The sequence below is a fragment of the Periophthalmus magnuspinnatus genome, chromosome 15, assembly GCF_009829125.3.
Source record: "Periophthalmus magnuspinnatus isolate fPerMag1 chromosome 15, fPerMag1.2.pri, whole genome shotgun sequence".
NCBI classification, from domain to species: domain Eukaryota; kingdom Metazoa; phylum Chordata; class Actinopteri; order Gobiiformes; family Gobiidae; genus Periophthalmus; species Periophthalmus magnuspinnatus.
Genome location: NC_047140.1, coordinates 21509995 through 21537637, shown reverse-complemented (window position 1 = coordinate 21537637; position 27643 = coordinate 21509995). Strand labels below are relative to the sequence as shown.

At 39.0% G+C, this 27643-nt stretch overlaps 3 protein-coding genes across 4 annotated transcripts in view; 1 reads left to right on the top strand and 2 right to left on the bottom strand.

Moving 5' to 3' along the window:
• LOC117382198 (uncharacterized) overlaps nt 1-6810 on the bottom strand; it is a 36480-nt gene extending 29670 nt beyond the window's left edge. For both annotated transcript variants that reach the window (XM_055227267.1, XM_055227268.1), the window contains exons 1-5: nt 6214-6810; nt 5759-5848; nt 4452-4586; nt 931-1077; nt 462-653 (exon numbers count right to left, since the gene is read on the bottom strand). In XM_055227267.1, coding sequence (XP_055083242.1) covers nt 462-653; nt 931-1077; nt 4452-4586; nt 5759-5848; nt 6214-6699 — 1050 coding nt within the window. In that variant the 5' untranslated portion in view covers nt 6700-6810. The remainder of the gene's footprint in view (nt 1-461; nt 654-930; nt 1078-4451; nt 4587-5758; nt 5849-6213) is intronic.
• Nucleotides 6811-6843: 33 nt separating this feature from the next.
• LOC129456840 (protein myomixer-like) lies at nt 6844-7085 on the bottom strand. The gene has a single exon (XM_055227269.1). It carries the CDS (start codon nt 7079-7081, stop codon nt 6854-6856), a length of 228 nt encoding a protein of 75 aa, XP_055083244.1. The 5' UTR covers nt 7082-7085; the 3' UTR covers nt 6844-6853.
• A 15291-nt stretch (nt 7086-22376) lies between these two features.
• The window catches only part of klhdc3 (kelch domain containing 3), a 31348-nt gene continuing 26081 nt past the window's right edge, over nt 22377-27643 (top strand). Inside the window, exons 1-4 of the mRNA XM_033979925.2 lie at nt 22377-22463; nt 24190-24435; nt 26675-26851; nt 27497-27612. Coding sequence (XP_033835816.1) covers nt 24282-24435; nt 26675-26851; nt 27497-27612 — 447 coding nt within the window. The 5' untranslated portion in view covers nt 22377-22463; nt 24190-24281. The remainder of the gene's footprint in view (nt 22464-24189; nt 24436-26674; nt 26852-27496; nt 27613-27643) is intronic.

The window sequence follows — 27643 nt, the reverse complement described above, 5'->3', positions numbered from 1 at the left end:
AGGGAATATACGCACATTGCAAGCTATGTTGTATATTCTCCTCTAACATTACCTAATAAACATACTTTTAACCATTATTAATTGTTATGCTCTATCCCAGAAAGAAGTTCTGCGAATGAGTTTGTGAACAAATATCACAAAACGAAAGAAAAATAATGTTCCACAGTATGACATTAAACTTATTTATATTGCCTTTATAAAACAGTTTTATTTCCCAAATACACCCTGAATGTGTCAACTACCATAATGCCATAGTGTGGAACATTCCATGCAAAGCAATAACATCTGATCCTCACTTCAGTAATTAGTGGTGTTGCCCGACTTTAGACCTGATAATCCTGTTATAGATCTGGTAGTACATGGAAGGCTAAATATATTTTCATATGTGATACTTGCTGTGGTACTTGCTTAATACTGTTATAGTTGCCTTATCATTGCAGTGTGTTGATAAAAACACTAACCTTCTCCTTTATCCACGCCTCCAGTTTCTCTACTTTAGTGTTAAACTCTTGCAGGTTCTTGGCCCCGCCCAAAGCCCTCGTCTGATTGGCCGCTGTCTGTTTCAGAGTCTGCCATTGGTCCCAGAGTTGGCTCAGCTGTTTCTTCACCAGATCTGAAGTCGGGTTCTTCTTGCAGATCAATTGTTCCCCCATCTGTAAAGTCACGTATGTAGAAATATATAATGAATAATATAATATTGTTTCAGTCTAAATACCACAAAATAATGTAATATGTGATTATCGTTGGTGTTAATACTAATAGCTTTATCCAAGTCATAATGCATATATTCATTAGTTTCAGATTTACAGCTGCCATATTGAGGACTTTTGACTATTTAAGAGATATAATATTCTATTGAATGAATGTAAATTGCTAACTGCTGCAGTCCTAATTTTCCATCAGTCTTAAACCTATGTGTAGTTGCTGTACCTGATTTAGTTGAATCAAGGTGTTTTCAAAGTCTTTGAGGTCCCGCTGCAGAGTCTGACAGGCCTCCTCCCAGTCCTGTAGGGGGCAGCGCTCAATATTACGGCCATCCTTCAGGTCCTGGAGCTTCCCCTTGATCCATGCTTCTGCCTGCAGTTACCAAAAAAGAGACGTATTGACAAAAATGTAATAATCAGTATATTATATTTCCCAAAGTAGAGACATCAAATATGTTGTAGCCAATTATTAAAACATTCTACTTTTGAGGTCTTTTATAAATATCCAGAATTACTGTGCGGTACTAGAAACAGTCCTTTGTTTTGAGTGTTGTTTTATAAAGTGCAGACATTTCTGTTGGCAACTATGGGACCATTTTTAATTAATGTTTTGTCTGGATGGGCTGCCTTTTCTGGTATGAGGTCATTGCTCCAGGTCAAGAGTGGCCAAACCCAAAACTGTTGAAAAATACATGTTTGTTTTTATTTGTTAAGTGAACTCAGAGGAATCCTGAGCACACCCACTGAGACTACAGACAATTAGACTTTCCGTTTCTTCCAAGATGACTCATTAATTTGCAATGAAACCTGCACTGGACAGACTGTTGAATGTGCATGCTATTGAGGCTTGCCCCAGTGCAATCCAGGAAATTCTTGGTTTAGTAAAGACATGCACTGAGCAATGATTAATAGAGTGAAAAGGGGACAAAAAAATATATTGGGATCACACGCATAAACTACTACATACAAAGAATAGCACTAGTAAACTGCATCTTCATAAGTGAAAAGACAGATCAAACAGTCCAGTAACTATGAAAACTCCAGCTCCAACTCCTTAATCCATGCCTTGTCCTTTCTGCTGTGGTCATTACAAATCCTTATAACCCAAATAAGAGATAGTCAATTCATTTGTGCAATCAGAGGTATGTTTACACTTGCACCGCATTAAAATTGGGGATAAACTGGGACTAAACCTGAAACTAAACCTAGACTAGATCGAAACTAAACCAGGATTAGAACAGGACCAAATCAGTTCTACATCAGAATTAAACAGGACCAAAAAAGTCCTTGTGTGAACACGTCCTGAAACACCATTGATCAATATATCAACTAAAGGACTAGAGATAGACATATGGGTCAAAATCGTCCCTATATATTGGCAAAATATATTCCCAAATGCAAATCAATAACTGTCAAAAATACCAACTCAAGCTGTAAACATTTTTTTTTTTTTGTCCGAACTGAAGCGATGATGTCACTTCTTGAGAGGGAGTTCAGTCATTAACTTTACAAGGCCCTGGGGCACAGAGGTATTTCTGGGTTCAAGCAGAAGGAAAAGAGCTTGACAAAACAGGCCTGCCCCTATCTTCTGGCATTGGCTCCCATGGCATAAAGTGACCTCATACAGGAAGTCTATGATTCCCTTGTTTCTTCCTGAGTGCTCTCCACAACAATGGCCTGTTTATCCAAATTTACAGTAAAGGCTTAGTGGGACCATGAAGAATAGAGCTAATGAATGCAGCTGTTGATGAATGAGTTGCTTCTCCTGTCTCCATGGTGCCTGAGGTCAGTCACGGTTCAGGCTGTTTCCAAAGATACTACAGTTATAGTTGTTTACTGTACTGAGGGCATCATAGTGGGCACCTCCAACAATCAAGAGCTTTGATTTAGAGAAATAAATATATACAGCTTCTAATATTAAACAAGGAGAATACAAGCAGGGGTGGATAGTCAGTTTAAAGCAATGGTAATCTATCTATCTAATTTAATCTATTAGTTTGGTCATGGAGTCAGTAATTGTTCAAAATTGTGAGTTTTCTTGTCACAAAAACAGCAAAAAAACATTAAAATTTGACGTCGTGACATCTCTACTTGCAGATTAAGATGATCAGCTTCAACGAAAACTCATGATTTTTAACAATTACTGACTCCATGACCAAATGAATAGATTAAATTGAATAGATTACCATTGCTATGTGGGCTAAAATCAAACTTCCTGCATGAAAAAGTGACATTAATGCGACATAAACAGTCAGATAAAATGCTTTTTAATAATGTAATCACTATATATATATTAACTGAAGAATATTGGCATCCCTATCTGCAAGTGAACGATTGTACAGACTTATCTAGAACTGAAAATACTGAATGAATGGCTGTGCAGCAGACAGTGAAACAGCTGTTCACTGCAAGGCATGTCTGGTTCATGTGGCATTCTGCTTTGCTCCTCTGGTTTAAAACATTAGGGGCCTTTAAATGTCCTCTACCTGGAAAGCTCACTTCCACTTCTGCTAGCGGCTATGTAATACTAAAATAACACATTTTCATCAGGCTAAGCAGTCAGGCAAACCTCTGTAAAACTCTCTGGTAAGTCCCCTGGTATCACAACTCTGGCCTTTTCAAACACTCTCTCAAATAATGCTGTTTTTTCTCGACATATAACAAGTCATTTCCCTTAAGATCCAGAGCCAACCAAGTTTGTTAACTTTTACAATGTGTTACTGAGACATTTTCGATATATCACTACTACATCATAGTGTGTGTTTCACTTAACCAACACATCTTAAACTGATACTGTTAACTCAGAACAGGCTATTACTTCAGTACTCAATAAACATTTTGATGACAATGCCAAACGCTAATCAAAATGTCCCCCATTCAAACCCACTGTAAAGTCTGCTCGTATGCAGCCAGTGCAGGCAGCGATGAGATAACAGAACCAGTTGTGCTGCTTGGCTGAGTGTCACTGGGCCAAAGGCGTGAAGAGAAGGAGCCAAACAATGATCTCATCCTGAAATAATTGCTTCACTTGTGGCGGGCCCCCATCCCTCTTCTGCTCGCCTGTACAAAACGAATACAGGGCTTGGACCAAATAACCACCAGGACATATTTCTGTTCAATGGGTCATGAGACAGAGGCAGTGTGTCCAAAATTTCCACATTCAAATAAATATACTTGTTTTTTTTTTCATAATTTGTTGCATAATTGCCTCATTTTTCAAGGTACAAAAATAAACTGCTAATGGCTGCGGTTGAGTATTTTTGGTACTTTCTGACAGAACCAATGACACCTACAGATGCAGCAGGGTGTGCAGAGTAAATGAATAAAAACAGTTACGCAGTGAGGCCAAAGTTTTATTCTGATTCTCTAATTTCAAAAAACTGTGTTGTTTGACACATTATTGAATCTTTTGTATCTATTGTATCTATTGTACTGGTCACCAATCTATTGTATTGAATCTACTGTTTAATTGACAACAGCATCTTTTAGTGAAATTAAGTCCAATAACACAACAAACTACCAAAAAACTACCAATAACTGCCAAGCTTATTTTAAAAGTTTTGCCATTTAAAATTATTACTACTTTCAATTTCATTTCACAGTGGCGTCCTGAGTTGGTTACATGGTTATTTTGGGTGTCCAGGCCTCTCGTCTAAAATAGTGCACAATGTTTTCAGTAAAACATTTGCAGTATATTGGCTATCGCAGCTGTGATAAATGCTTAAATGGGGTTTATATGTCATTCACCTGCAGTGCTTCCTTGTTGAAGAGTGAGTTGCGTTGAGTGAAACAGTCAGTTTGGGATGAAACACCTGGGGACTCTTCAGCCTGAGACACTGGATCAGTGCCTTTCCTCTGAGCCTCAGATTCAGGTGAGGAAATCTGCAAAGACAGAAACAACATGTAGTGATTAGTGCTGTCACAATACTAAAAGTTTAAACTCAATTTTGTTACTATGGCTGCATTCACACTTGCTCAAACACCATATGAAATTTAAGAAGAATCAAATCAAGCACTGTTTTTTTTTTTTTTTTTTTTTTTTTGAGACAATAGAATGTAATTTTCAACATAAAATAATAGGAGTGTTATTAATATGCAGTTTCAGTAATTACTAATCCTTTTTTGCACAAACCCATAGCAGATATTTTGATTTTTGATGCCAATTTGGTAAAGTGAAAGCTGACCTAATAACTCTAATCAAAAACAGTGGTGCTTTCCAGTTAAAATAATCAGTCAAAGAAATGTTAGCAATTTCACTCAACATTTTAAACAGACTGACTCCAAGGCCCTTCATAAAATCACTGCCTGGACTATATAACGTAATGGTAACCAATACTGTACATGGCACTGCTTCCCTAATGGACATGTTATTCTTGTGGCTGTCTAATCAGGAAACATCTGAGCACAGAGGAAATGAGCCTCCACAGATTCTTGAATGTCTGCTCTTACAGGTAAACATCACCTTGAAAGGAATTTGGCATTAAAAACTACATCCTTCTCATTCCAGCGTTCTCCTACAATTTTATCAGCCGTGCCATTTGCGATCCAGAAAAAGAACAGGATAACTAGGCATTGTTTTGGCTTTAAAATAAATAAAGTAGTGATGAGAGGGGTCGTTTTAAAAGTTTTAAAAGGTGAAATAAGGCCACTGCTGTGTCAGGGTGTTTGTATTAGCAGTCTTACCCTTGGCTTTTTTCTTTTGTTAACATCTTCCCTGACCTCATGTTTTCCAGTGGGCCTTGCCTCTGCATGGTCTGCTCCGCTCGCTGTTATAGAGCTGCTTTATCCACAATGATGACTTCAACGGAGGAGGTCTGGCCAAATTCAACAGTTCACTGACTTTTAACAATATCCTTCAATATGTGGCACGGCTTAAAAAATTGTTTGGGATTTTAGAAAAGGAAAAAATAGGGACTTGTTTTTAACCAACCGTGTAACTCAATCATGTTTTTAGTCATAAACAAATGTAAGCACGCTACTGTAATATGCTAAAAGTTTATTGATTTGTGCAAATAAAGTTAATGTTATTATGGAGGCATCTATGTCTCTCTTACCTGCTGCTGCTTACTGGGCTGCTCTTCGCTCACGTGGGACTCAATTTGTGCCACTGTCTGTTCATCGGAGCTTTCTTTTCTCAGCAGCACCTAAAACCATTCATAAACATTACATTATAAACTTCAGACATGGTAATGTTTTGTTATCTAAGTAGAGGAAATGATATGGATCTCTACACTGAGCTTACATGATGCTGTATAATAGGCTATGTAATATGTTAATTATAATGCATTGTGTGTAAAAATGAAAATAGCCTGACTACACTCAGTAGTATTGTAAATTAATTAGCTTTAAACATACTGAATTCATAAAATGCTGGGTTATTATTGGCAATAATAAATTCAGCTCCAAAAAATTGCTATTTTTTTATTTTATGAAGCAAATATCACAATAACAAATCTCCTATCCTTGCTTCCATTAAATGACATATTGTTAATTAAAATGTTAACCTTACCTTGAATTGAGACTTTGGTTTATTCTCACAGCTTACACCCACTATCCTGGGTAAAGTTTGTGTAGTGGAGCTGCTGTTGTTGTTGTTGTTGTTATTTTCTGTGATCCCTGTCACAAACACACACGCGGCCTTATTCACTGTCCTGTTCTCAGGTCTGTCCCTGGTCCCAGAGATGGTGATCTTCTTGATGGAGCGGGCGACTGCAGCGGCTGAGCAGATGTTCTGGTTCAGATGGTCCTCTGCTGCCATGTCCGGCTCCTGTCCCACGGCAGACTGAGTCTGTACCGGGGACACGCGGGGTCCATTTCCACAGACCGGGGAGCGGCTGAGGTAAAGAGAGTTCAAGTTGTGCGGCAGTGTGCAGTTATCCAAACTCGGGCTCTGCAGATAATCTGGTGCAAAGTCCTGACACTTTGACACAGCTGGGACAGACAGCCTGGTCCCTATGGTGAAGGGCTGAACCTTCCTCACTATGCTCTCAGACATGGCCTGGTCCCAAACACAATATAGTCCAGATTCTGTAGTCCAAATGATCCACAAGACAAAGTCATTCACATCCCTCACTGAGTCCTCTCTCCACTCCTTCTTGTGTCAGTCTGTTGAGCAGCGAGTGAAAGCACAAGTGAAAGTGGGCTGGAACTTAGCTCTCCACCTTCTTGTGCATGTTGAGAATGCACAGCACACAGCCTAGGATGGCCTCTTTAGACTCCTGTGAGCGGAGCCGCTCCCAGACGTGGCGAAGTGCTGAGCCCAGATGAGCAGCGCCTGAAGAGAGGACTCTCCTGAGGAACTGTGCCACTGAGCCTGCCAGTCTGCTACTGAGCAGCCTGATAACCAGGGACCGCAGCAGGAGCAACACCGCTGGCATGCTGCCTGACTGCGCTGAGCAGAAAAAAAAGTAGAAAAAAAAAGGAGGGGAAAAGCAGAGGGCTGGTTAAGTGAGTGGATGAAGTCACCCGCTCTCTGCTCTAAACTATTCTCTCTCTTTCTGTCTGTCAGGACTGACAAAGTGGAGAGGGCTGTAAAGGCTGACTGTCAAAACTTCCCCCCTGTGAAGTTTCAGATAAGAGACATGCAGTAATGAAGTCACCGCATAGACCCTGTCAGACCTCTTCACTCAAGGCTTATCCGCCATGAGGTAATATCCTCCGGCTGCAGCACTCGACTCACACCCACACGGCCCTACCTTACCTTAGGAACACACCAGCCCTCAGGAGCTGTCCCTCCGCTCAAATCACCAAACAAAAAGAGCTTGTTTTAGAGGATCTTCTTCCAGCCTCAGAGGCCCATGTGAGTTCTGACTGTGCAGGAGTGAAAGTGAGGGTCACAGCTTTGGACTTGACTTTTGCCTTTAGTGAAGCACAGTTGTCACATAAGTTACAGCTGAGGTCTTGGTCCATCCTTTTAAACACAGAGCATTTGGGACAACACATGTAGAGGAGGGGGGCCCAGTCAAGCAGATGATGACCCCACAGCCCTGTGAGGTGGCTGGGCTTCAGCACAGCACATGTTGGCCTGAATGATCGGTATGTTGGGGTGCCGTGCGTTTGTCGAGGGAACAGGGATTACTACACAGGGCAGTGCACAGAGAAAATATTTCCAGAGAAGAGAAAGGAGACTGCTTCCGTTGGCAAAGCTCTTCCAAAAAAGGAACTTTCACTCTTCACTTTCAAGACCCTGGGACTGACCCTGACACCTGGTCCTGAGCCTGTGCCACTACATCAAAACACGTTCAGTGACACAAACATAGTGTTCACATTATTTATCCCGTTTACATCATCAAAAATGTAAGCAACGCAATTTTTGGTCAATCTACAAACACATCCAAGTTTAGACAAAAATCTAAACTCCAGGATAAGAAAGTGAAAAGTGAAAGACAAAAAAGCTGGTCAGGTTTTAGTTTTATTGTTTTACGTGTGCTTTTTCCCCTCTAACACCGCTATGCAATAACCTGGGGAACAAATGAGTCAGTTAACTGGTTTAGTTTATTGTCCCCAATGTTTTTCAGTAAATTAGTTTTTTTACAGATGCACTTCACACACTGTTTAAAATATACTCCCACTTTCAGACATAGTTTTACATTTTAATCTAAATAGACAATCGAAAAACAGTAATGATGATTATTATACTGTACTGTAACTCGGTGGGGGGTCTGCTTCTACCTAACATGCATTTGAAAACATGCCTTCTGACTGTGAAGGCATGTGATCACCTCTCCACAGATCTGAGCTGGTGGTGTTACCTGCTTGCCTCCAGCGAGATAGATAAGTTTAATGCCGTACCACATCAAACAAGGAGACAAGCAGGTAGTAGGCCCTTCACCAGAAAAGTTATACATTGCATCTTTAAACATTTCATATTTAGCCATGTTTATGTCAAAATGAGAATATCATTTTTGAATACTACAGTTTAACCATGACCTTATAGTGCAACATATATAATAAGAAAGGAGCAGTTAATTTTAACGTGGCCTCTATCCACAAATCTGCTACTGCTTTCCATCTCTCTTTTGATTAACTATGAAATATAAGGCCTTATAGAAAGTTAGCCAAAATGAATTAGTCACTAGCTTCATTTACTTACATAACATTCTCTAAGAAGGAAACCATACATGGCCCTCTGTTTTGAGCCTTACTGTTATATGTAGTAGCCGTGGACTCAACATGGTTAACTGAGCACTGGGAACAGATCTGGTTTCACGGTGAAGTCATCTGAGGAAGAGTTTTAATGTGTTGCAGCTTGAAAGGAGAGATAAATCCACTGTCGACTCAAAGGGTGGAGTTCAAGAGGTCCGGGCCAAGTTTAAAATGCCATTTCCTCATATTGGTGACTGAATGTGCAGTTTATGTGCGCAGCGGTTGCTCTATGGCGTGACTGAGCTGAAATCTCAGAAGTGTGATAATTGGAGCCTGTGAAAACGTTATGTCATGATGGGTTGTAATTTACTATATTTTATTATACGTAAGCAGGAAAGGACAGATATATATCTTTATAATTGCTACTTACAATATTTTTTTTCTTTCTATAATTGGAATAGATGAAGCAAATTGCATTGGATAGTAACCATTAATTTTTGTTTTGTTTTTACTACATGTGGCTGAAACAATCCCGGAAAAATGTTCAACTTCAGCTTCTACCAACTTTGTGCGTAAGGGAATTAATTTAGGTCAGGGGTGTCCAAACTTTTCTCATTAAGGGCCACATATAAAAACATAGACAAAGCTGAGGGCCAATTGAGGACTCGTCACCAATACATTGAGTGCTTCAAATCTGCGTTATTATTACAAGTTAGACTGAACCACTAAACCTTTATTCATGCTTGTATCCTCAGTGGGAGACATTAAATATTTGATATGGGCTTGTTAAAGTAGATTTTCAGAAATGTACCGTAAAAAGTACTGTTTAAGGTGATATAGGCCAATTCACCTGGAAGCTCGAGGCCCAAGAAAAAATGGTCCAAAAGCCGTATTTGGCCCCCGGACCAGAGTTTGGGCATGCCTGATTTAGGTGGATTATTCCTTAAGTACAATGTGCACAATATTGTTTGCATAATAGGTTATGTTCAAATTTGATGACCATTATAATATTAGTGATGTAAGAGTGTCTGTTTTGCTTAGTTTTTTTGTGGATAATCCCATAATTACAAAAATATTAGCCATAAATCAGTTTACAACATCTGGATTTTGACAGTTAAAATCCAAATTCTACCAAAGTCTGACTGTGACAAGGCCTGCACCTCCATTCTAAACAATAAGCAGTTCAAAATGTTGTGACGTAATGTGAACGAAACTGATATGAAAACCATCCCAGCTTTGGTCTCTAAGCTTTGTTTCAAAAAATAGTGTTTGCTTAGCGTTACCATGAGATCAGATTTGAACCAGGTGCCTTACCTCCGCCCGCAGAGCCTGATCAAGCTACTGTAACACCTTCCTTATGTTGTTTATTCTGGAAATCCTCCTTTCTGCTCTGCATTGCGTTTAATGTGCCACGCTTGAATGTTGCTGCCCACATCCCGTTGAAATAATTAGGACGCAAGCCTCAGTCAACCCTAGATCAAAAAAGCACCTTTGATTTCTCTCTCTTTATTTGCATCTTTGAGGATTAATGTAAAAACAAGCCGTGTCTGGCCTCACGCTTGATACCAGGGCCGCCCAAGACGATAATGAAAACCTGATGTGTTGTTACCACAGGCCCCGTGCTTGTTAGATATCCCCTGTTTTACTGAAGTCTGTAAATATGACTTGTGAGCCTCTTTTCAAAGGGTGATGTCACAGTACGGCCTGCATGAAAGCTGAAGGATGGCTGTAGTGTTAGGGGAAGATGCATGAAAAAGCTGGAGGGGGTCTGTACTTTTCCACTCGGACGATGTCATCGCAGAGGTATGATAGGCCCGCTGGTTTGAGTTTCACTACAGATAAGATGGACCCATTTTGTGGTTTGCATCAAAGAAATTACGAGGGTCCGAAATGATAAATGACAGTTCTCACACCTGTGCAGTCTGGACAAAAGGAGGTGTCGAAGTGGTTATTCATACGACGGGGCCTCTAGAGTTCAAACTGGAAAAAATCATGGGTTTTGCGGGATTTTTGTGGATTTAGTTTTGAAATAGAAAGAAAGAAATTACACCACAACTTTCAAAAGTCGCTGCCAGTTGTACTGTGTTGTATCATATCATTTCTGGGTTTCAGATGACGTTCTATAGGCCAGTTATATTTAATACAGATGGGGGACAGTTAAAATGAATATGGTTAAAATGCAGATGTATGTTGTAATATAGAGAGGTCTCAGGTTTAGTCAAAAATAGAAATGATCAGGTTCAAAATTTGGGGGTATTTACCTTTTGGAGCAGGGCAAAATCAGTGTAATCAAAAGGGAAAACTGATTCTTGTCCCTCAGTATTACACCACTATATATTACAATCTGAAAACCACAAATATAATAGACATTAGAATAACATGATGATAGATATGTTGATTGTTATCCATTTGGTTTTACATTTGGACCTGGATATATTTAAAATTAAGATATTAGCAATCTTTTTCTAACATAAACTCATCATAAAAGTATGGTAATATTATGGGTTTGGTGCTATCTATTACTCTTATGGGAAGAAAAGAAGTTGCTAATAAAAAACTTGCCATTTTGCGACAAGAAGGTGTATTTCTACTGTAGCTCCAATTAACCAAAAGCGACAAGATTTTCCTTTTGTTGTTCTTTTTTTAAAATTCAGAATGACATTGGCCTGACATGAGGAGCTGCGCTGTTCATTCTGCACAACAATAGACTGCAGACAGCTGGGCATGACGCCAGTAAAAGACATAAACGCCATGGGATCTTACATCATGCATAGTAAACCCTATCTATGGATCTAAAATTACAGAATTCCTTTGTTGTTGCGCGCATGTCTGAACCTACATCTTGACTGTGACCTCTCAGTACTCAGACGGTTGCCCCTGGGCTCCTCAGTCACTGGAGTCAAGTTTATGGCCAGATTGAAATATAAACACATTACAAAAGAAGTATTCATGACATAATATCCACATGAGGGCTCTGTGGAGTTCAATTTGTCAACAGTTTGGATTGGGACATGCCGTACATTTGAACACATTTCCTCAGATGTGGGTAGGAGCTAGTACATTTACTCAAGTAACATCATAAAAGCGAAACCATATGTTTTATTTCAAGATGTAAGATATCTCATGCTGTTATTAAAGAGACACTGTGTAACTTTGTCCGCTGGTTGATGTCTCCAAGTAGATTTTACTCCATGTTCCAGAGTATGGCACCGAACTTATCTCTTCTTGCATTTATTTCATTACTTTTTGATGTTTTTTGCTCAGAAATGCCTTGAAAAACATGCATTCTTACTATGAGTGGGATCACCTCTCCATAGATCTGACATGTATTGCAACTTAGCCTGATGACATCATGGAGATTGATACATTTAATACCATACTGTGGAACCTTGTACACAAAGAAATACCATCTGTAAAGTCACACTTCATGAGCATGTTAGAACAATACGCAGTGAAAATAACCTCAGCAACCAAATGCAATAAACTTCTACGACTAATGTTTTTGGGAGATCCCCTTTCAATAAACTCGTGGCTATAAACTTTATACCTCTCAGATAGTGCTGCATATTTGATACGCTTGTAGTATATTCAAATTTTTATTAGACCAGATAAATTACAGAAATCATAAAACTGAGGAAGGATTACCCCGTTGGAAATCACATAAAGATACAGTATGAAGAAGCCATACTAGTAGAAACTACTGTAATCTATCTCGCATTTGTCCAGTAACAATAAAAGTTTAGTATTTGTTGTTTTAGTTTTGAAAGTTATCCAACTTAAATCACACTTGGATCATCTTTTGTTCTTCATATATAATGTACATAAAATCTAAGTAAGGTAAACTTGAAATACTTTTACGTTAAGGTACAACTTTTGGCCCTGTGCCTCAAACGTACTTGCAAACTGCCTCGTACACAAATATTTTACTATTTAGTCAATAAAATGAAAAGAAATAATTATGAATGTTTGCCGACAGCCTGTGGTGATAATTGAGCCGGTGTAATGCATAGTTATAGTCTGACACACACCTGCAGCTCATCAACCTGGGAGTCCTGTTTGCTCCAAAACATGTCCGCTCTTATCACTACGAAGAGCCTGAGCAAGTCTGTATGACATCACATGCTATAAAACCCAATCTGACTCAGAAATCAGTGTTTTGGGAGGCAATTTGCCAAGATTGTCACATTGCATTGACTGAAGCGATGCAGAACGCACGGGTTTCTTTCGCAGTGACATCATTGTTCTTACAAGGCTTTGTGGACTTTATTTAATCTTTTGAAATATGTTTTGGCGTGGTAATAATTGTATTCATTGAACACAGATATTATAAAGGTCTATTATAAAGCATTCTCTCATGCAAAGTCTAATACAATGCTAAATTAGCCATGTTTTCCAGCAGGGTTTTGTCAATGGAAATACTGACTGAAATATGTCAAATGAGTCTACTGAAATATGACAGATGCGCTTTTAAAGGTGCAATATGTAAGTCTTCTGGTGCAAATCTGCTACCTGTTTGTTTCCATGGAGATGTCACTGCTTTTGAAATGTCCCAAAGTACAGCATTTCCCACTTTAATCTTGCATTTATTCAATTGCAGGCATTGTGTGTGTAATGTGGGGAAAACATATTCACTTTAAAAAATGTTCTTTTCTTTTGTTAATGACAGGATTCTTTATTGCACGAAAATCCAATTCAGTATTCTTTCTTACTGTGAGTGTGCTCGGTGGCGTCAACTGCTCGTCTCGCAGAAATCATAACACTAAAGTTTTACATCGTGACATCCCACATTACAAGTACCAGGGGAGAAAGTACTAAAGATTCAAATTCACAAAGTCGGTGTAATCCCTCATTTGTCCAGTGTTTCTAAATGCATCCAAGTCAAAGGGATTTGGTCTTGGCTATGAACTGGGGTCAACCGGGAATTCATACATTTTTGTTGGCTGCTGTAGACTCTCTTTAGACAAGAAACAACTCATTTATTATGTTTTATATACTTGAGAATGATCTAATGCTACTAGTGAGTCCAAAGATTGAAAGATTATGCGGTCTTCCTAAAATACATTGTAATGTTTGTAGTCTTGATCGTTATTTCTCCCAGAGGTGACTCGATGGTGGGTCTAAATGACAGGATGAAGTCGCTCAATCATGTGACATCATCTGTTCACATGGCAACCGTTCCCCGGCAGCAGGAAGCAATTTTCCCATATCAAAGGTTGAATAACAGGAAAAAGCTGCACCTTTCCCAACCCCAATGTGAGTAACAAATCAATCTAAGTAAGGAAAGAAACAAGTCCAAAAAAAACATTACTATTATTAAAAACATTATTTTCTATCATTTTGACTAGTTTTGTGCTTGAAATTTGGTATTATTAATCTGTATTTTGCGTTCCTGCATTATAAAAGATAGTTGTGAGGTTGATGAATATATTTGTTCTTGTCGTCTCTGGCATTTATCTCATCAGGTAGTACCATGAGGCGAAAGTTACAGGTCAGATATGCGGAGAGGCAAGCCCATTCACAGTAAGAACGCATTTTTTTCTATGTATTTTCAAACAATAAAAACACCTGTGTCCATGAAGTACCGCAGATGTGTACCCCCTACCAGAAAAGCTACACAGTGCACTTTTAACTTCACATTTTTGGTGGGCTACTCTATCCACAGCTGCAGCGAGCACGGGGGATCAGCTTAACCTTTGACCTATGATGTCATTCCGCAGCCAGACTTTTAGTGCCTTGATGTCTTCATTTAGGAGCTGCATAGTTTGATGCATTAATCACTTAGACTCACTTTAATCAAGAACAAGAAGCCCCAGTTCACCACATAGCGTGACTTTGAGGTTTGACATTTGTATTGGTGAGCGTTGCCAAGAAAAAACACATAAAACAGAATCAAACACGAGGTGAGATGACGGTACGTATTTACATTTAAACATACACAAGTCCTGAAGTTTGATAGATCTGCATGCTAACTTTCACGTCACAAAGAGAACGTGCAGAAATTTCGGTGTAAATGCTTTGGGCAAATGGAAAAGTCTAGGCATGCCAATCCTGAGTCACTTTTTGAACTGCACATAAGTCTTATATAGATGAGTTGAGGTAATCCTTAGTCTGTCATTTTTATAATTGAGGTAAACAAGAAATACCAATAAATACGCAGCAAAACTTTTACAGATGTTGTTTAAAAGCAAAGAGGTCAGCACTGGGTTTTATCGCTGAATAAAGAGATTGTTACACTTCACCTCAAAAGATTTAATAGTAGATTGTTCTTTTGGCTTACAAGGTGGCCCCACAGGGTTTATATAACAATGGACCTACCTGACAGATTTGTGTTTGAGTCGATGAGATCATTTGGATACTACACAAAGTGATGCATAATTACACTAAACCGGTAATTATATAAACTATTTTGTCCACATCTACAAACACTGAATAATATTTAAAGGGGTTAGTACAATGTGTTCTTATCTATTTAAACATGTCATTAAAATCTATTATATTTCTCCTCAACCCTAATGCTTGTTTTAGTAATTGCCACAAGAGGGTTGTTAAAAAGTAATTGATACTAAAACTAATATTGAAACAAGATGTTCATTTGAGCAGGTATAGATGCTGAAAAGAATCGCATAAGTAGGACAAAGTTGGACATTTCGACAATGGTTTTGATCTATGTGTCATGAAGTATATGGCCACATTGAACAACAAAAGAAACTACCATTACTGTTGTGGAATTTTCCATCCCCTGCATAGTCTTAGCGAGGACACGTGCAGTTCATTGTTGACATTTGTCTGTGGTTATGGCGTCATCCTACTATTACAGAGTTTGTCCTTCTTTAACATTATCAGTCTCACTCGTTTCACGTCCTGCTATGCACTTCTCATTTTATCTCGTTTTATCTCGGCCAGCTTGTCTCCGCGCTGTACTTAAAGACTTAGCTCCTCTTTAAACTCCTTGTGTAGAAGCACTGTTAGGCTTGAATGGCCAATACTAACGTGCAGGGTCGAGTATTCAAGTCACTGGGTCGCAGATGGGTGGTAAATAAACTTCTCCTGTCTCTCTTTATAACTCTAGGACTCCGTTAGGACAACACTTATTTTCCCTGTGTTGCATCACATTCTATTGTCTATGTGTTCCATCATTGTGGTATCAAAATCTGTATCTAGTGTAATGTTTTTTCCTTGGTTTTTCCTTAGTTTGCTTAGTTTGGACTGCAGATGGAAAGTAGCAGTAGCTCAATCTGGTGCAAATCATCTTTTCTTCGCTAAGATTAATGAATTTGTACATGGTCCCTGACAAGTGAAGAATAAAGAAAGAAAGCAAGTGTGACATTTTAGTGTTGTGACAATTCATATGACTCCATACCTACGATATGATAGTGTATTGTAGCTAAAATTTTGCAAAACCTTTGGTAATACTACCCACACAGTCCAGGATCTGTTGGATTTCCTAGTTGGCATGATGATGAAACAATCTTATTTTGTATGTAAATCAAATAAAACCTACACAGCTGTTTTACTGAAGAACATTTTTATCCTGTACAAAAGGCGTTTTATAAAAGGAGCTATTAAATATTTATATATATTTAGTCTTAGCATGTGGCGTTGGACAACAGTTGGGCTTAGAGCAGGTGCAGAGTGAACAAGCTGTGATCTACTCAACAAATGCATGCATAAGGGAGGGGTCCCATGGGCAGAAATAGAAAGTAAGCCACATAATTAAGTTAACATGTTTGGAAGAAATTAGTGCAGTTGTACCAGTTGTTGCTTCTGTTGCAGTCACTCATGGTAATTATCGAGCACATTTGGACATCTAAAAATCCATGGTTCGCCTTTGTACATGAATTTCTACAAACTTTCTGCAGTTGACACTGTTTACGCTCTTTGCACCAAAAAGAATCTACTGTACTAGCTCCGCTTCCTCCCATCCCCATCAAGCTCTGAATGATGATGTTTGCATTATAATTCAGTTTAAGGATAACTTCAATTCACCATTCTTTCCTAACAATATATTCAGACTTGGGACTGATACAAAAAGCACGCTAAAATGTGGATACATGCACAATAGGTAAAATCCTCAAGCTAAGGCAGTCATGACCAAGCTCATTTTTTGATTCGATTTGGAGATGGATTGCCTCTGACAGCATTGAAAGTGGGTCAAATACAGAGCACAGATTTCACTAAGGAGACAATAAACTGTATCTTAACTCCCTTATTTATTTTGCTAACACACGAGCCCATGAATACTACTTTCACACCTGCAGTAATGTTGTTTAAATGAAACCAGTAGCATTCCTTTGCCTAGCTGGATCTATTTAACGAAACAAACAAACTCACCACAAACACTAAACAAGTGCTGCACAGTGGGAATAGGTTTTCAGATGTAATAAAACGCTCCTAAAATTTAAACATATACTTTTATTAATATATAGCAGCTTTTCCAGTAAGTCATCGTTCTGTTCCAGGTATGTTTTATGATTCAAGTTATACAATAATGAGCTTTCCTGAGTCATCACATAACTGCAATAAAGTATGGCTTGATGGCTAATTGGCAAATGGAAACGGCAAACCCATTTAAATAGCTGCTAGAAAATACTAATTTCACACTAATTCGAAGAAATTCAAATGAACCATGAGTGAGAAAATAGCCTGAGGTTCATATTCACCAAGAGGAGCTCTGTTCATTTAATAAGCCTAAATTAAAGGAAAATGTATGATTCAATATTCTGGCCACAAACTTAGATCATGTTCGATGACATCATTCTGGGCTGCTAAACCACGCAGCGGAAGTCAGATCTCTGTGACTCCGAGAACTTCCAGAAATATATGGAATAGTTCAATACAGCCAATGCGCCGCTGTGAAATAGATTGACGGAAATAACAGTATGGCAGAAATAGAATCCAAAAGTGACCTATTCCAAAGGCCTATAACTAAGCAGTATATTGTAGCGTTCTGATGTAAGGAAACACACCAAATTTCCTCTGGTTGTTTATTTTCTGAGCACAAGGGCTACTGTAGGCCGTAACCCACACCAAACCACAGCAGTCTCAACTCATTAGAGCCAGTCTTTGAAAAAAATCCAACACTTTATAATATCTGCACTAAACTGGACACTTTATAATACCGGTCACCTTAATAAATCGTGTTTGCACTGTTATTCTGATGTTATTGTATACAGTATATCTACCTCTATGACTATTTTATTTTTAAGCATATCTTTTTTTACTTTATGTATGTCCTTATTTGTATTTATAATAGCTATATATTTTTTTTATATTATTATTATTCAGTGTTTTATGTTGTACTTTATCACCGAAGAAAGTTCCTAGTTTGTGAAGTTGTGTTCACTGACAATGGCAATAAAAGTTTTACTGACCAATAGGACCTTCACGTCACCTCGTCGGCATAGCAACCAAGTGTCACATACAAAAGCAGTCGCATTAACAACAAACATAAACAGCTGCAAGAACACAAAAGGTGACAACTTTGAACTAAACACAAAATATCAGATCATTACAATGTGAAGAAATCATTGTATATGTTTTGAAAATACTTGATTTCATATTTTTTCCACACTTATCACAGTTCTCGCAATACACAATAGAATACAAAAGTGAAATGTGGTGTGTTCAGATGACCCAAAGAAAGGATATGTATTTTTTTGGTCCCTAACTTCGCCTTGCATTTTCACTTCTGGACAACGTACTTTCATTATTCTGTTTAGCTTATTGCATACCACTGCTGTTCTCCCCATAATTCAACCACTTGTGGTTTTATATGGACTAGTTAAGGATTGGGTTGACCAACTGAGCCATTTTAAGTCAAAGCTGTATTTTTCTTTGCCACAAAACATTTCTGAGCACTGCCATCACCGGGCCTACCCTAAAATACCAAACAACAGTTGGTTTTCGCAGTTGTTGTTGCCTTGCAGAGCTATGCTACAGTTGGGCAACTCCTGTTCTCCTACTCAGGCATAACAGCAGACAGACACCACATGTGCTGCCTATAAACTATAAAACGCAACACTAAGCAAAAGTGTCAGGAGCAGCTCAGAGGCTATGGGTGATGCAGTGGGTGTGAATGACAGGTGGATGCTGGGCTTGCATTTTAGACCTACCTACTTGCTGTACTGGCAGTGATGGGATTTGACTTGATCCAACAAACACAGAAACATAGCCATACATTTTGTTCAGAAGTTAAAATGGTAATTTAAAGGTGCACTATATAACTTCTTGGAGGGGAGTCTGCCATGTGTTGTCTCCATGGAGTCTTGTTCAGCACTATTGTATAGACGTTTTCACCAAGAAAGGATGGAAGTAAAAGGCTGGAGACCAACTGGATGTCTTAAGCAGACATTTATTGTCACCAATATTGGCCCGGTGATACTTGAAATGGCATTGAACTTATGTAAATCTATTTTACATTTGTTAAATTATAGATATTTTATGGTTTACTGTAAGCGTACTTGCATCTCCACAGATCTGAAATGTATCTTGGCCTGGTGGTGCTACCTCCTTGTAGATTTAGAGCCTAAATTAATCCCATACTGTGGAACATTCCAGGCAAAGCAGGTGGCGGACCCTCCAGAAAAGGTACATAGTGAATTGTGTCCTTGGTTTACCTTCTAAAAAAAAGGACTTTCTCAGACAGTCTTTGAGAGCCACTGCCAGGTCTGTCAAAATGCATTTTATAACTTTGTTGTGCTTAAGATGGAAAAAACAGTGGTGACATAAAGCAGCTGAATCCACTCCTACATATAGCCTAGCGGATCGTGATATTATCAGACTTACAGTGTTCAATGGAGATAGATGGTCTATTTCACAGTGGAGGACAGACATAAGCAGCTGTCACTCTGAGCTGATCCAGACACAAACTCACCATTGTGCCTCAGACGCAGCTGGTCGGGAGCTGAATCCCTCCTCAGAATGAATCAATCAAAGCCCCTCCCAAACGGACAGGACCTGTGATACAGGCTGATCCGCAGCAGATGTGTCATATCCAGATCTGTTCTAACCACTCTGATTCAGGCAGACCCAAACATTTGGACAAAGTTTATTATGATTAAGCCACTCCTCACCTTTTTAGACATACTAAGAATCTCTCCTACCTTTCTGTGCATGTTCATCTTTAGCCTAATGTAAAGGCAACTTTTATTTTCATCAAGATCAGAGCATAAGCTTTCAAACCAGTGCATCGCTACAAGTGCTCAGTCTGCTGTCTTCAATGACGTCACCCAGGTAAAATGTCCTCGTGAGCCCTCTGCTCGTCGCCGGGGGCCGTGGCGCGCGCCTTTAATCCATTCCACTGGGAGGCTGAGGCTGGAGGAGCGTTTGAGTTTAGGAGCTCTGAGCTGCTGTGGACTGTGTCGATCGGGTGTACTTCTGGGGGAGCCCGGGACCACCAGGTCGTTTAAGGAGGGTTGCACCGGCCCAGGTCGGACACGGAGCAGGTCAAAGCCCCCGCGCCGCTCAGCAGTGGAGCAGACACTGCAGCACGGCCCGAGGAACACAGCGAGACCCAGTCTTTAATAAAGTTTTAAGAACAACAGAAACATGTAGGCCTATCTAATAGCATCTAATAGTAAAAAGGGACTTGCAATTTTTAAAAAGGTGAATATAGTCTACTTGTGCAAAATGCAGTAAAAATAGGTCTGTTACCTCGTGAGAATAAATGTCCTTTATTTAGAACATGGACAGAAGCCAAAGCGTTTCGACACGCAGTGTTTTAAAAGAAACAAACATCTAATGTGTGGCACTAGCCTGATCTTGCATTAGTGGCCTAAAAAGCACCGACGTAGCCTGCAATTAAAACATGACTGATATATGGAGTGATCCACTGTCTAAGCCAACACCCAACGAGAATGAAAGGCAAATAGCGACATATCTGAACACAAAACAAGTGTTAAATGACGAGCCTATATAACCTACTAAATCTATTAACAGATTTCTATTAACAGATAACACTATTAAAAAAAAGACTGGGTCTTTTTTTCTGGACTGAACGTTCATTTTTTACATTTGTCTGACGTCACAAGATTACGTGAGGTGTACGTGTCCTCGTGAGCCCTCTGCTCGTGCCGGGGGCGCGCACCTTTAATCCATGTTACTGGGAGGTTGAGGCTGGAGGAGCGTTTGAGCTCAGGGCCTCTGAGCTGCTGTGGACTGTGTGCACATGGCGCTCCTGGGGGAGCCCGGGACCACCAGGTCGTCTAAGGAGGGGTGCACCGGCACAGGCCGGACACGGGGCAGGTCAAAGCCCCTGTGCCGCTCAGCAGTGGGATCGTGCCGGAGAACAGACACACGAGGAACAGACCCCGGAACACAGCGAGACATAGTCTTTTAACAATAAACTGTAACTTGTAAGTTGTCGTTGATGTTATTATATAGATGCAACAATAGGATAACTGGTCGACCTTAAACTGTAGCTACTATTTACTTAGATGATGCATATTGTCCTTTGAAAAGCATTTGACCTGTTGTTGTTGTTGGCCTGTTTTTTGAAGGCTTGACCTTGGTGTTGTTGTATCCAGTGTAACAGGTTACAGGTAACATTCATTGTTTTTCAATCACTAGGCCTATATATTATATAAACACTTATATATATATATATATATATATATATATATATATATATATATATATATATATATATATATATATATATATATATATATATATATATATATATATATAAAATTAAACCAAGCAAGCAAGTTATTTTGCTGTTATTGTTTGATCACCTCTGATGCTGTGAGAGTTTGTTTTGGTGTCGCCAAGCAACGTGCCCTTAAAGCTACTATGCAACTTTCTCTGAAGTAAAACCCTACAGTCTATGGGTAAGTCACAACTTTTTTTTTTTTTTTTTTTTTTTTTTTTTGCTGGTCAGTGTTTTATTATTTATTTATTTATTTTGTAATTGATCCTCCATGGTATTTTCTTGGTATTTGAATTATAATATAATCAAATGCATAGTCTATATTTAGAACCATAGTTAGACTCACAACTGTCTGTGATTTTTCTATTTGTTAAACAGTAAACCATCTGAACCTGTACTGAATGTATGTCATGTTTACATACCCAGAGCACATCACAGAGCACGTGAAAGGGGCTGGACCGGTTACACTGGCAACTGGCGCTGACCTTAGTCTGGACAGTTCACTTATGTGACAGTGCCACCTACTGTTTTTACGTTGTAGTCACATTGCACATTCTGAAATCAACAATAACGACCGTATCAGTATGATCGAATAATCAATTGAACCTGATGCTGACAAATATTTAGAAGAAGTACCTTGTCTCCGCACGATGCCAGGCTACTTAATGTCAGCTCCTCATTTAGTCCACAAATAGAAATCAACGAGTCAGTGGCCGTTGTAAGTCATGCAATATTACACAACAAAACCTTACATTTACGTATACCGGTATATGTTTTTTTATTGTGATTAATACATATAATCATTTTTAGCCTTAGAACAATGATAATCATTGTCTAACCTAAAAAGGAAAACAGAAACCGTCCCTCACGTTGCCAGATTGGATAGTTTTCCTCTGCTGTTGTGCCGCAGTGTAAAATGTAGTATCGCCCTTCACCGCGGGAAACGGCAGCTCAGATGTGGCAACCCTGTTGTAGCCCTGTCTGCCTAAACGCCAGTCAACTACATCCACTGCTCAAGGCTAAAGGTAGTAAAATGAGCCATTTATCATGGTTTACTTTCTACGATACCAAAGTAACACCTTCCAGTAGCCTCATATTTTTGTCATGCTTGGGTTTTGCTGCTTATTGTTTTAAGATCTCGTGAGAAGACTAGATCAGAGTTAAATTAGGCTGCTCAAAAATGATTAGCCTTAGCCTAGCCTCAACATCTTAACACCCTGGGTAGTTATTTGCGATCACACTACAGTCAGCTTTCTGGTTCTTGTTTTTCATGTTCACTTAGCGATAACGCGTATTTGGATCATTTGTGCACTATCAAACAAACCTGATATCGTATCATTTGTGAGCTAGCCTCTGCTAGCCACTGCCCAAGGCGTTTACTACTGTGCTGCTATCGCGTTATGGGTCAATGTCACCGGGTTTTGATAAACCTGATCAGCAGACTGGTCTCCAAGGCCAGCTGAGTCCGTGCAGTGATACACAGCCCCGGGTCCTCGTAGGTTACCTCTGTGTACTTTTCACGTTACCCTCATTTTCCAAGTTGTGTCTAGGAACCAACTTGAAGTTAAAGCTTCTGAGTTTGTTTACTGACTAATTATGGAGTACAGTGTTGACTGTAAGGGGTAGTTAGACTTACTTAACTCTTCGTTTATTCACTTCCCTGTCAGTTTCACTGTTATTTTAATAAGTAAATGATTTGAAAAACATTTAACACTGATTGCTGATGCAAGTTCTTGTTCAGGAATTGCACAGGTAAGTTAGTTCAGTGACTATGACATACTTTTGACAATTGAGATTCTTGAAATATTTTAAATATTTGTACAGAGACGTGCTTAAAGATAAACATTAAATAAAGATACAGACAAGCATAATAGTATCTGTACGCTTTTTTTTTTTGTATGCCTTCCTTGTTCTGCTGTAGGATCATAATGCCTGTCTCGACAGACCCACTGCACCTAAGCAATTTTATTTTTTAATGTAAAAGCACTTGCTATTTTTATTTTTGATAGAACGTTAAATTGAACACTTCAAATAAACAAAAGTTTTAATCTTAAAGCTCTGACTATGTAGCCATAGCCAAGCCTCTTCTCCTCAGGGACATTTGGCCTGGAAATAGAAATGTTTGTTAATGTTCTCAGGATGAACTATTTTTAAAAGCAAACAAACGTGAAAGGTCAGTAAGATAGTGAGGGTGCAGATGCCAGGATAATCAAGGACACGGGTGATTTTAGGGGAAAGCATCGAATATGGTGAAGGACAAGTTTAGGTTCAGTTTTGTTTGTCTGCGTCTGGTTATCTTGTTTTCAAATAGGATCAAGTGGTTAAGTAAATAACTACTTGATCCAATTTGAAAACAATCTGAATGCAAACAGTTTACAAGAATTTATCCATTGTCACCCCTTGCGCTATGGTTCAAATATGCAAAGTCAAACAAGTATTTTGAGTGTTTCAGTTTTTAAGTTTTGAGATATACCTAGAAGCTGTTCAAGTCTTATATAAAGATCAATATAAAGTTGGCAGTGAGTGTATGGAGTGCAAGTGAACTACAATAAAGAGAAGTGGTATGCCCAGTTCTAATCGCCTCTTAAAATACTCCCTCAGATAATACAGGGACTTGGGAGCTTGTCAGTGACAGAAGAGCTACAGATCTCTTAGCACGAGGATAAACCGTTCCCCCTTTTTCATTTGCTCCTCCCAGTTCACCCCAATGCTGTCCTCTTAAAAGACTTAAAACTACTCTTGCTTTTGCAGGTTATGAAGAAGGCTTGGCAGGCTTCTTGTGGCTGACCGATGCTGAGTGATGGTCTAAGGGCTGTGCTTCGCGGAGGCGTTTGGGGCCGGGGATGTTGCGCTGGTCTGTGCATCTTGAAGGAGGGCCCAGGAGAGTGAACCATGCTGCAGTGGCTGTGGGGCACAAAGTATACTCTTTTGGAGGTTACTGCTCCGGGGAGGACTATGAGACACTCAGGCAGATTGATGTTCATGTTTTTAACACAGGTAGGTACTATATTTCATTATTAATTCAGTAGTGGCATAGTAATGAATGCCTGCAAGAAAGACAGGTGTAAATATGCCAGATTACTGTAGAAGGCAGTTGACAAAGATAAACATACTCACGCACAAAAATCAATTATCAAGGCAAGATAAAACAACAATTAATGTGGCACCCTCTATGTAATGTTTTTGGTGGAGGATCTGCTACCTGCTTGTCTCCATTAAAGTTGTATTGCTTTACCTGAAATGTTCAACATCGTAGAATTTAACTGATCTCTCTTGCATTTATTCAATTGCATATGATTTATTGCTAAAATACCTTGAAAAAATGACAAGCAGGCGGCAGACTCTCCACCAGTCATCTCATTTCATATTTGAGCTTAGGCCACTGGAATGTTGTGTAATTATTGTTAACTCACTTAGTTTACAATAACCCTCAGCCTTCAAATGTGCTTTTATTTGAGTATTATTGTTTTAAACTTGCTTCAATGAACACAAAATAACATATGAAGCTGATGTTTCTAAAAACTAATTTTGAAAATTGCGTAGAAATGTTATACACTCTATGTATGCAAGTATGCTGTGTGCTGTTTAAATAGCTTTGTTAAACGTTGTTTTCTTTTAATTCTTTGCATACTCTTCTTTTTTTTTTTTGTGCGAAAATTGTTGCCTCTACGTCACTCCTGCAGCCTCAAATGCTTTAATTGAATTGTTGCAAAGGGTAAATTGTGTTTTAATTTAAAATTCAGTTTTTCCACTGTGGCTTGTCCAGATGTCTGTGTCAGTTTTTCAGTTGCTCCATATTTCTCATCCATACAGGTGTTGTTAGATTTGGGTAAAGTTCTAAAAAACTGCCTTCTTTCCATTTGTCCTACTTTTCCTCTGTGTAGTCAGCCACCTGCTTCTCAGGTTACTGCTTACCTTTAGGTATCACCCAGATGTAATTATACTTTGTTAACAATGCCAGTACTGATTGACATGCAGAGTTTCCACATTAGCTTTGTTTCTACTGTGTCCAGTTTAGGAATGGGTGATATTGCCAATAATTAAGATCTCAATAATGCATCAGGAATGTGCTAAAATGTGCCTGTAAATGTCTTGGTTTAGGTCCATGTATTATTATTATTTTCCATATACTCAATATTCTAATTTTGAATCTCTCCAAAACATCAATTCTAATATTAACATTTTAAAAAAGTATAATCTGTAATTTCACAGCAATATGAGGGAAATCTTTTTCTTATTGTATTGTATTCTACATAACTATTTGCCTGAGATCAGGCCCCTTGTCAAAGCCATCAGATCTCAGAAGCTAAACAAGGCTGGGCCTGATTAGTACTTGGATGGGAGACTACTGGGAAAATCAGGTGCCTCACTTCATGTGCATGAGTGTTGATGGTGGTCGGAGGGGCCAGTGGCCTAGATTGGCAGCCTTCTTCTGTCAAGGCTACCCCAGGGCAACTGTAGCTACAACAGTAGCTTAACATCACCGGGTATGGAGTGAATGAATAATGCACCAAATTGTGATCAACCATGTAGTTCATCATCCTCCTCATCCCCCTCATCCTCCTCTTCCTCATCCCATTTTTTCTTCTTTTATTAAGCCCATAGACAAGCTTTGAATTAACCTAATAAAACCCTACATTAAATCTAACCTGCATATTAGCTTTTATGTATTGATTTTAAAAGGTTTCTGCTGCTTTGAACTGTGTAAAAAGAATTATTCATTTAGTTTCATTACAATTTCCAGTGCACCCCATTTTACTGCAATAACGTTCATTTCTGTTCTAGCTTTGCTAATGAGGGTTATGTAATCATCTGGGCACTGAAATTAGACTAAAAGTGTTTCATATATCATAAATATATTTTGAGCCATTGATTCATTAGTTATCCATTCTAATAGCATCATCAAATAGCAATTTTGTGGCTCAGTTGTGCAGTGTCCTCAGGCAGAAAACCTGGAAAACAATTAGCCTACTCTCCGGACTTGGAAAGTGCACCTACAAAATAAATGTTGTCCTTGAAACAGCTGCTATGTGAATTTAAATGGATATTTGGATGTGAAATAAAATAATATTCAGAGAGGGAATTCTTGCCATTTCTATCATGAATTGTGCTAATATTTTATATAAGCTAGAGCAATTTAATATATTAAAGTGCATCTAAAATCACAAATATTTTATGGACCCACCTTTTTTCCTAATTTATTCCTTATGTAATTGTGTATAACTTATTTTTCCAGTGTCTCTGCGTTGGATGAAGTTGCCGCCGGTGCGCAGCGCGGGAAATGAGCGTGTGCGTGAAGTACCGTACATGCGCTACGGCCACACAGCAGTGCTGCTTGATGACGCCATCTACCTCTGGGGCGGGCGCAATGACACAGAGGGGGCATGCAACGTGCTCTACGCCTTTGATGTCAGTAAGTAAAACATAACACTTATATAATGATTTTCAAGATACCCACAGATGCTTACAATAAGTAAGTATAGGTGCTTCTAAAACACAAGCCCTAACTGTCATTTCTCATTTGTCCTGGAAAGTCACCTGTTTGTAGAAAAATGTCTTTGAAGATTTCAATGTGGGCATCAGGGTTTAGATGGAGAACACTCAAGATAGTGATTCCCAAAACAGTCGAGCATAAACCATTCACCTCAAGTATCATCTTAGGAGGTCTTGGATGTTTTAAGTACACATACTCATACTAGTATTTATATGTGCTTAGACAAGCTCTAAACTAGAGCTGAATATGGAACTGGTCTAACTAAAGCCAGGGCTAATTTAGTCAGGAAATGCACTGAATCAAACCTAGACTAAACATACTGTATCCTGTGATTTAATCATGAGTTTAAACTTGACAACCGTGTAGTTCTGACATTTCCTAACATGTCCTGAAATTTCATTCTTGACATCCAGAATATGAACTAAATTAACTTAATTCAACCTCAAATGTCAAACTTATGATACTGTATTTTCCAAAATGGCTTAGCCTTAACCAGAGCCTGATTAAAAATAAAAGCAGTCTGTGTTGCTTGCAAATACTCTTGCTTGTGTTTGTGTTGTGCAGATACCCACCGATGGTTCACCCCCAAGATTTCGGGCACAGTCCCTGGAGCTCGGGATGGCCACTCTGCCTGTGTACTGGGCAAAGCTATGTATATATTTGGAGGCTACGAGCAGCTGGTGAGTGTGGTACTATGCATTTCATAGGGTA

Excerpts from the sequence above, each read along its gene's own strand:
- LOC129456840 (XM_055227269.1), bottom strand. The coding sequence starts at position 7,081 with ATGCCAGCGGTGTTGCTCCTGCTGCGGTCCCTGGTTATCAGGCTGCTC.